Raw genomic sequence first — 15,359 nt, 5'->3', positions numbered from 1 at the left:
ATAAAAACTTGTGAAGTTTGAATTGATTGGTTGAAGTTCTTTGGTTTGTGGGACTGCCTACAAACCTCTTCTTCTTTGGACTGCACATGGCGGCAGTGGAGGAAGAGATGGTAGGACTGCTGGAAAGGTGAGTGGGTCGGTCAGATGGGGCATGCTGTGTGGTGGTGGTGTTGCTGAGCACCATATGGAGTCTCGGGTGCTGCCAGACCCCCTCCTTCTTTTCCCTCTTCTCTCTCTCTCTCTCTCTCTCTCTGTGTGTGTGTGTGTGTGTCCCGAACCCGCGGGAAACGGCTGGTAGGGAGGCAGCAGTCCGGCCTTTTTTCCCCCTCTCGTTTGTGTGTGTGTCGGACCCGTGGGGAACGGCTGGTAGGGAGGCAGCAGTCCGGCGTTCCCCCCCCTTCATTTGTGTGTGTGTCGGACCCGTGGGGAATGGCTGGTAGGGAGGTGGGGGTGGGCATTTTTTCCCCTCTCATTTGTGTGTGGGTATGTCAGACCCGTGGGGAATGGCAGGTAGGGAGGCGGCAGTCCAGCATTCCCCCCCATTTGTGTGTGTGTGTTGGACCCACGGAGAATGGCTGGTAGGGAGGTGGCAGTCCGGCATTTCCCCCCTGTCCTGTGTGTGTGTGTCGGGCCCACGGGGCTCAACACACAGAGAGACGCAAACACCGGACTGCTGCCACCTCTACCAGTCATTCCCCGCGGGTCTGACACACACACACAGGAGGGAGGTAAACAACGCCGGACCGCCGCCTCCCTAGAACACCTCCCTTCTGGGACGTGCCGCCAGGAAGCCAGGCTTCCTGATGAGCGGACCATGGCCCAACGGCCGAGGCTGAGCCAGCTCCGGGATGCTGCCAGAATTTTGTTTACTTTGCACAGATATACTGCTGCTCCTGCCGCCACAGCCGCCAAAGATGGCAAGCGTGGTGGCTCCCCACTGGGGGGTTCCAGTATTCTGCGATCCCTTGGCAGTCAGACATAATAGCCTGCAAGCTCGGTGCTACCAGTTCTACCTGCCGCCTCCTCGTGAAGTAAACTGGACAGGGAGGCGAGAAGCGCCCACCCGCTGCCACCAAGGGAGGCCGCACCTGCTATTGGCTTCTCCTGCAGCGGATGCTGGGCTAGGCAAGCCGGGAGGGACAGAAGCGGGGGCAGGGAAAGTTTCTGGCTGTGCCATGCAGTTCCCACTCGGCCCTGGAGTTTGTGCGGGACTGGCGGAGCCGGGAGCCAAGGCACGAGAGATAGGTAAGCTGATGCCAGCTGGGCAAGTGCGGTGCACAGTCCAGGATGAAGGGCTCTTCTTGCGTCGACGCCTTTCCTTGGCTGAGCTTTGCAGGCTGAAGCCTCTCCTCAGAGTCCTCACCCTCCCAGCCCAGAAGGCAAGAGTGTCAAGTCCGGTCTCCCGTCAAGTCCCAGGTTGAATCAGCTTCCCCAAGCTTACAGCCGCCTGAAGGGGCAGGGAGGGATGTCTTGCCCGACAGTTCAACCGCGCACAGCTTTCCCTGGAAAGGCCAGCCCTGGAGCTGCCGGGCTTCGCCTTCCTAGCATGGAAAGTAGCCGGCGTAGGGCGAAGTGGGGGGGGGGTGTTCGGAAGCGTTGAAGCGCCAGAACCTAGGCATGGAGCTTGTTTTTACGGTGTGGCGGTGAGCTGTTCGTTGGAAAAGTTGGAAGGGGAGGGGATGATTAAGGAAAGTGAGGGCTTGCCGTCTTTGGTGCTGTGGCGGCAGGAGCAGCAACAGGAAGTCAGCAGTGGCTGCTGTTGGGGCGGCCTAGTGCCGTCGCTGTGCCTGGCAGGCAGTACTTGGCAAGCGGGCATGGGTGATGCGCCGGCAGCTCCCACCCCTCCAAGTACCAGGCGGTGCTGCCCGGACACACCGCTGCTCCTGCTGCCACAGCTGCCAAAGACGGCAAGCGCGGCTGCTCCCACACCGGGCCTGGAGCACCTGCAGCGTCTCTCAACGAGGGCACTAGGCCGCCCCAACTGTAGCCACCACCACCGCCGCCACCTTCCTGTTGTTACTGCCTGGCAGGCAGGTGGTGCTGCCCGGACACACCGCTGCTCCTGACGCCAAAGATGGCAAGCGTGGCGGTTCCCAATCTTTGCTTCTTTCACTCTTCAATTAAGTCCCCTGTTCTGCGCATGTGCGAGCGCGCACGCATGTGCAAGCACTTTTTATGTCTCCTATTTTTTTGCTTTTGTGAAAGAACCGTTTCCGAGTGGCTCTTTGACTCATTCAGGTTGCTGACCCACCATACCGGAAGAGAGCCTCAAGCATAAAAAAATAAATCTACAGTATTTTTGTGTATTTAAGGACTATTCTGTTAGATTATTAAAATAATGGGAAATACATGATAAACCTATGCAGAGTTTTAAAAGCATCATTTTAAACAGTTTTATTTTGTGGAACTGGGGCCACATCCAGTTTTCTTCTCCCACAATAGGTAGTCCTCGACTTACAACAATTAGTTTGGTGATTGTTCAAGGTTACAACAGCACTGAAAAATATGACTCATGACCTTTTCACAGTTACGACCTTTGCAGCATCCCCATGATCATGTGATCAAAATTCAGATGCTTGGTAACTGGTTCATATTTATGACCATTGCTGTGTCCTGGGATCATGTGATCACCTTTTGCAAACTTCTCATAAGCAATGGGGAAGCCAGATTTACTTAACAATCAAGTTACTAATTTATCAACTGCAGTGATTCATTTACAACTGTGGCAAGAAAGGTTGCAAAATGGGTCAAAAGTCATAACAAATTTCTCACTTAACAAATTTTGGGCTCAGTTCTTTGTTGTAAGTCAAGGACTACCTGTATTACAGAAAATGAAAACTTTTCAGCAAAAATTCAGATGACCACCAGATGGCAACAGATTTTTAAAAAGCTAACACCATGCTGCCATCTACTGGTCATCTTAATGTCTGCAGGTCAGAACTTCAATATTTCTAGTTCATTGAAACTGGTTTTTCAACAATGAGCTACAGTGTAACCAAAGCACTTTATATTATCCAATTTTATTTTCTGAATGATCAGTCAATTGATAATTATCACTGTAAATAACATTTACATTTTCCTCTGAATATTCTGGGGTAAGATTTATGTACACTGTATCTGAAATACAGAACGCATTAGGTGGACTCCATTTTATAAAAGTTAATGTTGTAATCAATATGTTAATCTTTAATTGAAATAAAAGGGAATTTTGAATGCTTCATTCGTCTTTAAGATCACCATTTTCCCGTATCAATTTTGGTGATCATCAGTACATCTGTATACCAACCTTACTCTGTACACCGCCCCGAGTCCCTCGGGAGAAGGGCGGTATATAAAAACAAACAAATAAATAAATAAATAAATTTCTCTGTCCCCCATCTATCTGAATTATTGAATTAAATATTAACAGAAAAACAGAGTTGGAAGGGACCTTGGAGATCTTCTAGTCCAACTCCCAGCTCAAACAAAAAACCTGTAACATTTCAGACAAATGGTTGTCCAATCTCTTCTTAAAACCTCCAGTGTTGGTGCACCCACAACTTCTGGAGGCAAGTCAATCCACTTATTAATTGTTCTGTCAGGAAATTTCTCCTTAGTTCTAGATTGGTTTTCTGCTTGATTATTTTTCATCCATTGCTTCTTGTTCTGCTTTTAGGTGCTTTGGAGAATAGGTTGACCTCTTTTTTGTGACAGCCCCTTAGGTATTGGAATATAGCTATCATATCACCCCTAGTCCTTCTTTTCATTAAACTAGAAATACCCAATTCTGTTCTTCATATGCTTTAGCTTCTGGTCCCCTAGTTAATTTTTGTTGCTCTTTTCTGCACTCTTTCTAGAGTCTCAACTTCTTTTTTATATGGTAGCAACCAGAACAGGATGCATTATTACAAGTGTGGTATTACCAGGGCATTATAAAGTGGTACTAACACTTCAGGTGATCTTGATTCTACACCTCTGTTAATGCAGCCTAGGATTGCATTGGCTTTTTTGGCTGGCTCATATCTAAGTGACTGTCCGCTAGGACTCCGAGATCCCTCTCACAGTTACTACTATTGAGCCAGGTACCATCTATATCTGTGCATTTTCTTGTCTAAATGTAGAACTTATTTTTTCTCACCATTGAATTTCATTTTGTTAGATAGATGTTCAAGTCTGTTGAAATCCTTCTGTATCTCGAGTTTATCTTGTGGGATGTTGGCTATTCCTGCCAGCTTGGTGTCATCTACAAGTTTGATGTTTGCTTCATCATTGATGAAGATATTGAAGAGTACTGGGCCTAAGACAGAGCCTTGGAGTACCCCAGTGCATAGATCCCTCCAAAAATAATATAAAATTATTTAATAATATTAAAAATGAAGTTATGACCATAAAGCATAATTTTATGAAAAAATTGATTATTCTTGTATTATACTTTCCATTCAGTAGTAGAAATTCTCCTGTGTGCAACTTCCTTTCACATTTAGAGTTCATGGAGACTCCTAGATCTGGATGAGAGTTTAATAATATATTGATACTGGTATCAATATATGGTACTCATATACTGTATACAGTACACAGATCCCTGTGTACCGGTATCTGTGAGCATTGTTGCAACTGGAAAATAAAGCATTTCATTTATTCCATGGGTATACCTGACATGTTACTGCAACACATCTGTGAATTAAGCTGTGATACGAATTGTACAACCATGACATTTGCACTGCAGCGCCAAATAATTTTGTACTGTGGTCTTAATATGAACAGTTTAAAGCCCTTCATGGTGTAATTACAATATCTTTAGCTGTAAGATTAGGATTATTGACCTTATTCTGCAGATAGGGTTTGAGCCTGCCCATTGTTGGTTTACTAACAGTTCTTGCTCAGCTGTAATCTTAAATGCAAACAATAATTACTTGTTTGATTTTGTAGAGTTGTAAACAAACAAATTGCCCCATTTGTCTTCCCCCTATAAAGGCCTCTGAAAAATAAGAACTTTTTAAAAAATAGAATATCTAGCACTTTTTTTTATGTAAGCAGGGCTTGTTTGAAATCAACTGACTTAACACAAAAAAATGCAGAAAGTGCTTGCGGTGCGCGGGCAGGCACCGCTTGGACCCAGCGGGAGTTAAGATGTGCCCTGTGATCATTTTTCAAGCTTCTTTACAATTTGGCCTGGCTCCACACGAGATGGTGGTGGCGGCGACGGCGACAGGGTTAGCGTAGTGTTGCTAAGCGTGTTTGCGGTGGAGCGGGTGTAGTTTTTTTTCTGCCAGAATGGCAACGAGCAAGACACAAAAGCGGCCAGGAAAAAAAAAACGGAGGCCAGGCAGTGACCAAAATCTTCCATTCCTCCCACGAGCAGCTAGGCTAGGCCAGGGGTCGGCAACCTCGGCTCTTTTATGACTCGTGGACTTCAACTCCCAGAATTCCTGAGCCAGCATAGCTGGCTCAGGAATTCTGGGAGTTGAAGTCCACGAGTCATAAAAGAGCCGAGGTTGCCGACCCCTGGGCTAGGCCGAGGTTTGGGGGAGGCTCCTAGACTGGGCAAAAGGCCAGTGCGAAGGTGGCAGTGGCCAGTGGCTGGCAAGGAAGGGGAGGGGGGCTCTGCCTTCCTTCGCCAGCCAATGGCCGCTGCTCGGTTAGAAGGTTTGGAGAGCTGCCTCCTTGGCTGAAGGAAGGGGACGCGTATTCATGGTTGTCGGGGAAGTGCAGTCAGCGCCTTCGGCAGAAGCGGCGGAGCCGGAGCCGCGTTCAGAGAAGCGGGTTGGGACGCTCGGGGCGCGCTCTTGAGGCCCCTTGGCAGGCAATTTGGAAATTGCTCCTTGGGCCGAAGGAAAAAAAAGAGAGAGACGGGGGGGGGAGCAGCTCAAGAAAACGCGCGGGAAGGAGTGGCGGCCCTCTCGAGGCTGCCTGTTGAAGGAGGGAGCTGCAGTAAACCCAGAGGGGGAAACCGGCTTAGGGGAAGAGGAGAGTGGCGCCTTTTTCGGAGCGCCCCGGCGTTCGAGTTGGCCCGGGGAAACGCTGCTTCTCCCCCTTGGAAGCAAGAGAAGGGAGGTTTCGGTTAGTACCGCGAGGAGGGAGGGAGGGAGGGAGGCTGAGGAGTTTCTGGCCGCGGCTGCAAAAGTCATCAGCGACCTCCTCTAGCAGCCATTTCCAGCAGCTCCGTTGCCGCTGCTCTCCCCTGGTTCCTCGGTTAAATGTTGCTAAACAGGGATGACCGCCGCCAAGCGCTTGCCCTTCTGCGCGGAACTAGTTCAAGGTAAGCAAACAGCGGAGCGTTAAAAGGAAAATGCGGTGTGGAGAATGGTTGCCCCTATGTGGCACGTTTAAAATGCCGAAAACTTGCAGAAGTTTTCCGCAAGTGGGGAGAGAGGCCGACTAGCTCTTTCGGGGTGGGTTTGTTCAAGCTCGCTCTTGATATATATAGTACATGATAAGCGCTTCAAAGCGAAACAGAAGTGCCGCAGGTATGTTGCGCGACAAAGAACTTTTCTGCCCATCTGTCTTTAATCGGAGCTTAATTTCGTAAACCGTTTAAATCTTTGGAATAAGTGGCATGGTTTTGGGGATGTCACTGGCCTCCTTGCCCTCCCACGTACAAACTTTTTGTGCCATTTTTATTAAAATGTGAGCAACATTTTTGAATGCATTGGGATTGCCGCATGTCGTGGTAAGATATGTAAGCTGAAGTGTTTTTTCAATAAATATTTATTATAGTCTTGTGATTGTACTGTTGTAGCATAAGCTACAATGGAAATAATTTCATTGCGAAACAATAGGACATCTCAAGTGTTACTGGGCTGCAATGCTACTTGTTAGACTAGTTTTAAAAATGTAACAAATCACAAAGCAGTCTGTTGAACTTTTTAAATTCAGAATAAATAATTTAGCATTGTTCACAGTTTTGGGTTTTGTGTAATTTATAAAAGTTTCTTTGCTTTTAAGAGAGAGTTTTTTAAAAATATCTCTTTATGTTCTTTCCCCAGTTAGATTTCAGAGCTTTTCCAACCAATTAGAGATGAATTATGTCTTAGCCACTATTTTTTTAATCTAGATTTCCTGCCAGACTTTCCTCTGTTTAAGAAATCCTAATAACTGTCACTGATAGTAATAATTTAAGATCTCTTAGTCATGGGAAGAATAAAATTGCAAGGCTATGCCCCTTCTGCAACTCTGCTTAGAGACCATGTTAACTTAGTTACATTGTATTTAGGGTGTATGAGTAAGTAACATGAATATATGTATATATCTGCAAGAGACAGTCTATACTTGTAGTAGCTACCAACAGTGGACTTCTGTCATAGAAGCACTAAAAGTTTCCAACATGGAAATCGCCAAGATTGGAAAATAATGTGTTGAGACTAATTGATTTAGCTCACCTTTATTATTTTTATAAATAAGCAAGGCAGCAGACATATATAATAACATAATAACACTTGTTCCTCCTATTTTCCCCACAACAACCCTGTGAAATACTGTAGGTTGGACTGAGAGAGTGACTGGCCCAAGCTCACCCAGCTGGCTTTCATGCCTAAGGCAGGACTAGAACTATATCAGTAGTATAATTAACAAAAAAGTGCTTTGTTGATGAAAGAAACTTACAAACAAAAGTTTGTAACCTGGTGACTTAACCATTGACCTAACTTATTGCATAACTCTATTTCTAACATGTTAGGAAGTGATGCCAGTAATTTCAACAATAATCCATAAATACAGCTGAATTGTTTTTATTTTTGCTGATAGATGATAGATAGATAGATAGATAGATAGATAGATAGATAGATAGATAGATAGATCTATCAACCCATTTTCTACAATTGTCTTTGTGTTCATTATAAATACTATTTTGGTGTTTTGTTTGTTTTCAATTTCAGATCGTCTTTATTTTGCCATTCTGTTCCGTAAACCAAAAAGCGGTAGTACAAGTACACACTATTTCTGCATAGATGATGAATTTGTGTATGAAAAGTAAGTATAATATTATTCCGTTTTGCAAGACAGAAATAAAAAAAATATGAACAACAGCATATATATAAAAATACATTGTGAAGCTTTCTGATAAAATAAATATAATAGGTATCTGGTCTTCTATCATTGGCCAATTGTGGCCAGTCAGAAACCTTTGATCTCAGAAGCATTATTTATTTACATTGTATATAGTAATCTCAGAACCTTATTCCTCATAAATTTTACTCACATAGTTTAAATTGTTGGCCCTCATTACTTGTGACAAGAACTCATGGAATGATTTCACTGTACTTTAGGGATGTGTATGTTTGTGTGTGTGAATTTTATATATTTTACTCAAGTCAATCTTATTTCCTAGCAGTAGCCTATACAAATCCATGCAATTTTCTCAGTAACATTTTCAGAACTTTTTTTTGCCATTGTGTTCTTCCCATTAATGCGTCAAAGTCACCTGGCTGTGGTTTATCGCCTGATGCATTTAATCACAAAATTGGGTCTCTAGAAAGAAATTGCTTCCTTTTTTAATTCTGAATTTTCCAGCATTCATCTTTTTGTATGGCTATGGTACAGATAGATCATCTTAGTCTATTCAAAATGGTTCAGTTCAGTAATGGAAATTGAAACAGGAAGTTTGATTGATATTTTTTTGCTTTGAAAAGAAGTTTTATTGAGTTTGGAATAAAGCAGTCAAGTCTGCTTTGAACTGAATATTCCTAGAGTCCTATTTTTTTCTAATAAGATAGGAAATGGTTATTGAAAAACTACTAAAATGTGCTAAAGCAGAAGATTTTCGTATTTTCAAATATGGGTAGTCCTCAATTTACAAGTTCATTTAGTGACCGAAATTACAACTGCATTGAAAAAAGTGACTTATGACCACTTTTCACACTTATGACTGTTGCAGCATCCCTGTGGTCATGTGATTTACATTCAGATGTTTGACAACTTGTGCATATTTATGAATTGCAGTGTCCCAGGGTCATGTGATCAGCTTTTTAACCTTCTGACAAGCCAAGTCAATGGGAAACCCAGATTCACTTAACAACCTTGTTACTAATTTAACTGCAGTGATTATCTTAACAAATATGGCAAGAAAAATTGTAAAATGGGGCAAAACTCACTTAACTTATTTCTTACTTAGCAACATAAATTTTGAGCTCAATTGTGGTCATAAGTAGAGGACTACCTGTATTTGAGGTACTGCAAACATCATTAAAGCATTCTATCCTAAAGGGTGGGATTTTTGACATTGCCTCCTTCCTAGGGCTGAGAGAAAGTGACTGGCCCAAGGTCACCCAGCTGGTTTCATGCCCAGGATGAAATTAGAATACATGTTCTCCCATTTTATAGCCTGGTGCTTTAACTACTACACCATCTGGCTCTACCAAGAGAGGTTGCGTGGTTGCTAAGAATGAAGTGATAATATAGGAGTACAGTCTGAGAAAACTTGTTCTCTCAAAATATAGTAATGTGTTTACTGCAGAAATAGCTTTAAGCTGATTGAACTTCTGGAAAACAATATCCAGTTGCTCTGGCATATTTAGTTCCTTTCCCAATTTTTTATTTAAATAGCAAAGGTCAGATGGACTTGGCAAATACTTAGGGAATACCATAGTGAATCATGTAGTTCAGAAGAAGTAATTTTTTAAAATGCAGTTGTAACAATTGGCAGCTAAAATTCGTGGCAGTGAAAAGGGATGGAAGAAGAAAAGCTGTTAATAAATAAGGAAATGTATTTTTGCTTCATTGTTTTGAGAATAAATAAAAGGAACCCAATAAATAGTGATTTCTGTTCCTTTTACTTTAGTGCTATTGTGCAAATACTATTTATTTTTAATATGAGATTGCTTGAAGCTTGTTTAAAGCTTTTGTAATATTGTATACATATTTTTTTTCTAAATGAACATTATATAGCAGTCAAGAAGGCTTATTTGAAACAGAACTCATTATATAGTAAAGCAAGAATCTGGCATCTGTATCTATCAGTTTTGTCCAAAATCTGAAAAATGGAATGCTAAGAGTGGGAAAGAGCATTTTAAATTGTAGGCTTTTAACTTAATTATGTGCTTCCTAGAATTCTAGATAATAATAATAATAATAATAATAATAATAATAATAATAATAATAATAATAATAATAATAGTTAATAATAATAATAATAATAATAATAATAATAATAATAATAATAATAATAAGCACCTTGGGTGCAATCCCAAAACAACTGGAGCACCACTTGAACACCATTGGCATTGACAAATTCGCCATTAGTCAATTGCAGAAGGCGGCCTTACTAGGAACTGCTTCCATCCTGCGACGATATCTGTAATACCGTCAAACATCACATCTGCTATCCCAGGTCCTTGGTAAGGACTCGATAGGTAGACAAAAATGCCAAATCCAGTCTGAACATCTGGCTGACTGTGCGATTATTAATAATAACAACAACAACAACAATAATAATAATTCCAAAGAGTTTAAGAATGGTTAAGATTTTTTCTAAGGTGGAAACCTGGAAGCAAATTGATACATTTATTTCTTTAACTCTATAAATATTGTGATGTTTTAAAATTATTATTGCATTTGTTAACTGATCTGAAGCATGATTTATGTTGAAGAATCATGTTTCATGTTAAATTGAAGAATAATATCCATCTCCACAGTCTCCATTTAGTTGAGCTCTTACTTCATAAATATTTCCATGTAGTTTTTTTATCAACAAAATGGAAAAAAATTGCCACTGCATTCTTTTAGGATGTTTTTTGACTTCCCAGTCTAGCTTATAACTTAATGGTATCCCATCCAACTATTAATCGGGTCCAGTCTTTCTTTGTTTCCAAAACCAGAAAGATCAGTTGGGAAATACATTTTCTACTGTAGAGCATGTTTCCTTGATTAGTTATTGTGGCTAAAACACTTGAAAGATCTGTGTTTCATAAATTACACTGGGAAACTTGTGGCCTATCAAGCATTTTAGAATTCTTACCTCCAGACAAAGGTTAATGGATATCCAGTACATCAGGAGAATCCCAAGTAGGGAATTGTGGCTTGGATGGTGTTTCCTTGAGTGAAAAGCAGTTGAAATAAGGAGAAGATCTTATGCTGATATATAGTATTCCCATTATTGGCCTCCAGAAATTACAAATATTAATCCAAAGCACTAAATATGGGAATGTGTAGAATTGTTTATTGCATTTATTACAAATGAAAAATAGACTGAAAAATATTTCCTAACTTTCTATGATATCTCACTATCGCTTTAAGGAGAGTTATTTTTACAGAGACCAACAATTTTGTATTTACCCGAGAAGGCTGAAATTATTGACTGGTTGAAGCTAGAGACTTCAGTTCATTTTTAATAATATGAATCAGTTGAATTATATTAGAAAAGGCCTGCAATCCAGAGAGGAGACCTGTCTAAATGGTTTTCCCATAACATTTCACTGTGCTAAGAGTGTTTTCAAGCTCTTTTGAGTTTCTTGGCTTTCAGAGAAATTGCCATCTATATGCCTGAAATGTTTAGATGCCAATTAGTCTTCTAGGGCACATTCCCTATTCTACTTCCCTCCAGTTAGTTGGAAATTCTGGGAATTGAAGTCAACACATCTGAAAGAATATAATGAAATTCTACTTTAGGTTTAGACTTTTCTCAGTTGTACAATAATCTTAACTGTTTTTCCCTAGATATTACTAGTTGACTAAGAGTTTCCATGTTTTCTCTTGCATATTATTCACAAAAGTTGCATAAAGTAGTTTTAACTTAGGCGTTCCATGTTTGGCTTTGATTGTGGAATTCTGAAAAGAGCATCTACGTTTAAGCATTATTCATCCATAAATTGATGCATAGCAATCAGGATGTGTATATTTTGCATGAGTCATGGATATGTTTCTTTGTATTGCCCTGGAGATCAGGAATGGTGCAAATGATGACCTGGCTTTATAATCTCACTTTTAGCTACCGTCATATTAGTTGTCCCTTTGGTGCCTCTCTTGTCAGTATAACCTGCTACTGAATAGTGGGTAGGCTATAAGTAGTATGAATAATTGAACAAATTAATACATAAATGCTTGTTAAAAAGAAGTCAGCTCATGGTAAGGATATATTTAAATAAACACCAGGCAATTCCCTATTTAGCTATGGTGAACATTCGGATTTCTGCATCTGTAGGCCCTCTTTCAGCTACATCCAATGAAGAAGTAGATCAATTAAAACACCAAGCCTATCGGCCGTATACAAAGAGACAAGCTCAGATCAATGAATCATGCAGAGTTGAGTGAAATTGGCTCTCTTTGTGGGTTGAGACTTCAGGCTTACATGTACCCTTAGTAGTCTGATCAATTTACAGCATGTTATACATGTCCTATTGTATTAATCACTTTTACATTTTAATCCAAGATGTGCCTACAAAATATTGCATTACCTGTTCTAAAATGGTTTCGCCATTTATTGACTTTATAATCTAGGAGATATTGCTCTCTTATTTGACAATATATGTAAAGCTTGCAAGATTTCTTTCCCCACCAATAATTACATTGTGTTTCAATGCTTATCTTGAGAAAGATTGGGGGGGGGAGAGAAAACCTGCCAGTTATAATACCTGTTTATTAAAATTTAAACAGCTGCAGTGGGAGTGTGTGGAGAAAATGTGGGGTTTTTTCACAGACATTTCAATAAGGTCTTTTTTTTCCTTCCCTATCCTTCTTTTCTCCTTCTCCCTCCCCTTTTTCCAAGCTTCTATGCAGATTTTGGCCCACTCAATCTGGCAATGATTTACAGATACTGTTGCAAGCTAAATAAAAAATTAAAGGTAACATCTAATAGTTCGGTCATTCTCAGTTTCTTTATAAAATGTTAAGAGGGAGTGAACATTCTTTTCTATTTGTTTTGTTTGCACTTTTTAATTGTTGTATACTCCCTTCCCAGAAAAAGTAATAAAATCTTCAGATTTATTTTGGCATTGTTGTTACAGTTTTATATTTTATTTCATAGTATAAATAATTGGGAATTCATAATGTAGCTAATGATTAAAGGCAGAAACACAGACTTTTAAAACTTGAAGTCCTATTAATCAGGAGCAGAAGTAACTTATTGAGAAACTGTGGGGTCTCTTGGAATACATTGTAGTGGTTGGTTATCAGTACCTGGCTTTTAGTTAGAAGCACATTTCTTTATTATATTTTTTTAACATCTTATGCATATTCATAGTTATTCACATTCCTGAAGATGGTAGTACTGGCATATTTTAGTCAACTTATATAAAGCATAATATTGAAAATACAGTTATTATATTCTAGGGGGATGTGCTTTAATGTATAAATAAATCACAGGAATGAAATTGTTCCCATTTCATGATCCCTCTGGAAATGTAATAATTTTTAGTTACTATGTTTGTTTTCATCAGTTGTGTCATGATACAAATAAATAGCTTGTGATTTATCTCTCTTTTTTTCATTGGAAATAGTCACATGCAACGGCTGCCTGAGCTTTATGACTAGCCAGTTATTTTCGTGTGTGAAAGTAGTATTCATTTAGTATTCTTTAAGAACTGGTCTTTTTGTAGATAATATCTTTAGGGATATAATCCTTGTATATTCTAGGAGGTTATGTCAGTATGTATCTGTCACTTTTTTGCTGTAAATGAATAATAATTTTCACATGCATCTTAAACCACTGTAAATTAATAGGACTTATTAAATCAGCAAAGCTGAGAAACATTACTGTACTCTATAGTAACTTCATTCCATAATTGAGTCAAAAATATTGAACAAACTAACCACTGAAGCATGTTGGAACCTTATAAATTATTTCATTAAGCTAGTGGTTTACTTAATTTTTTTTTTGCTCTCAGGACACTTTCCCAGTTTTAAAAATTATGAATCAAATAGTTCTTGTTTGTATGGGTTATATTTATTAATATTTGCCATATTAAACATTAAAATTGATATATTTGAAGGCTATTTGGAATCATTACATGGAATTATGTAAAAATAATATACATTAGATATTAACATAAAGCATTTCTCATAAAAATGTTACTAGTTTCTAACAAATAAAAAATGAGAAACATGATGTTTTAAATTTTTGCAAATATCTTTAATAGGTGGCAAATAATTTCAGTTATGATGAACTCCTGAGATGGTCTTGGGGGGGCAGGGGTCCTCAAACTACACTTTAAGAAACACTGGCTTAAAATATTAATTTGAATGTTAATTTTTTTCTCTTGCTATTTTTTTTGTTATATATAATTTAATTTAATTTAATTTAATAACATTTATATACCGCCCTTCTCCCTGAGGACTCAGGGCGGTTCACAGGGCAGAATAAAATAGTGAATACAAACATTAAAAAAAAAGATTAAACAAATTGCCCTAGTTAAAAACAATATAAATACAACACTAAAAACCCCAGAAAAGTTAAAAAACGAAAAATAAAATAACCCCAACACTCCCCCTCAGGCTAGGCCGGCTTGTACAAACAGAAATGTCTTGAGATCGCGACGAAAGGAGCGAAGATCGGGCGCCATCCGGAGCTCAACCGGTAGCTGATTCCACAGGTCCGGAGCGCCCACAGAGAAGGATCTCCCCCTGGGGGCCACCAATCGACATTCTCTGATCGGTGGCACCCTGAGGAGGCCCTCTCTGTGGGAACGCACAGGGCGCAGGGAGCTTGATGCCGGCAGCAGATGTTCCCTGAGGTACTCCGGCCCCATGCCATGGAGTGCTTTAAATACCGTTACCAGTACCTTGAATCTCACCCGGAAGACAACTGGCAACCAATGCAGCTCACGGAGCAGAGGCGTAACGTGGGAGTATCGGGAGACTCCCAACACCACTCTCGCGGCTGCATTCTGTACCAGTTGGAGCTTCCGAGTAGTCCTCAAGGGCAGCCCCATGTAGAGAGCGTTGCAGTAGTCCAGACGAGAGGACACGAGCGCATGAGTGACCGTGCATAAATCGTCCCGGCTAAGATAGGGCCGCAACTGACGCACCAGGCGAACCTGTGCGAAGGCCCCCCTAGTCACGGCTCCTATATGGTCTTCCAAAGTGAGCCGTGAATCTAGGAGGACCCCCAAGTTGCGAGCCCTATCTACGGGGGGTAATAGTTCACCCCCCATAACTAGAGGTGGAATGTCCGAATAAACCCGGGACGAAGGTATGCAAAGCCACTCAGTCTTGTCGGGGTTGAGTTGGAGTCTGTTCCTCCTCATCCAGACCCGAACCGCCTCCAGGCAACGGGACATCACGTTGAGGGCATCACTGGGGTGGTTTGGGGTCGAAAAGAAAAGTTGGGTATCATCAGCGTACTGATGATACCCAACTCCAAAGCCACGAATGATCTCACCCAGCGGCTTCATGTAGATGTTGAACAGGAGAGGCGAGAGGACCGACCCCTGAGGAACTCCACAAATGAGAGA

General features: G+C 40.8%; 1 protein-coding gene across 9 annotated transcripts in view; it reads left to right on the top strand.

Moving 5' to 3' along the window:
* CDC14B (cell division cycle 14B) overlaps nucleotides 1-15,359 on the top strand; it is a 76,076-nt gene that overhangs the window by 14,671 nt on the left and 46,046 nt on the right. For 6 of the 9 annotated variants that reach the window (XR_014491126.1, XR_014491127.1, XM_083351990.1 and 3 more), the window contains exons 2-3: nucleotides 7,854-7,947; nucleotides 12,677-12,752. Coding sequence is in view for 7 of the 9 variants with exons in the window: in XM_083351990.1 (XP_083208116.1) it covers nucleotides 7,854-7,947; nucleotides 12,677-12,752 (170 nt within the window). In the remaining 2 variants the exon portion in view is untranslated. Of the gene's footprint in view, nucleotides 1-5,685; nucleotides 6,239-7,853; nucleotides 7,948-12,676; nucleotides 12,753-15,359 lie in introns of those variants that run through there. The other 3 variants (XM_083351991.1, XM_083351989.1, XM_083351992.1) reach the window with 3 other exon arrangements.

Source organism: Vipera ursinii, assembly GCF_947247035.1.
Source record: "Vipera ursinii genome assembly, chromosome: 2".
Taxonomy (NCBI): Eukaryota; Metazoa; Chordata; class Lepidosauria; order Squamata; family Viperidae; genus Vipera; species Vipera ursinii.
This window is presented reverse-complemented; position numbering and strand designations above follow the sequence as displayed.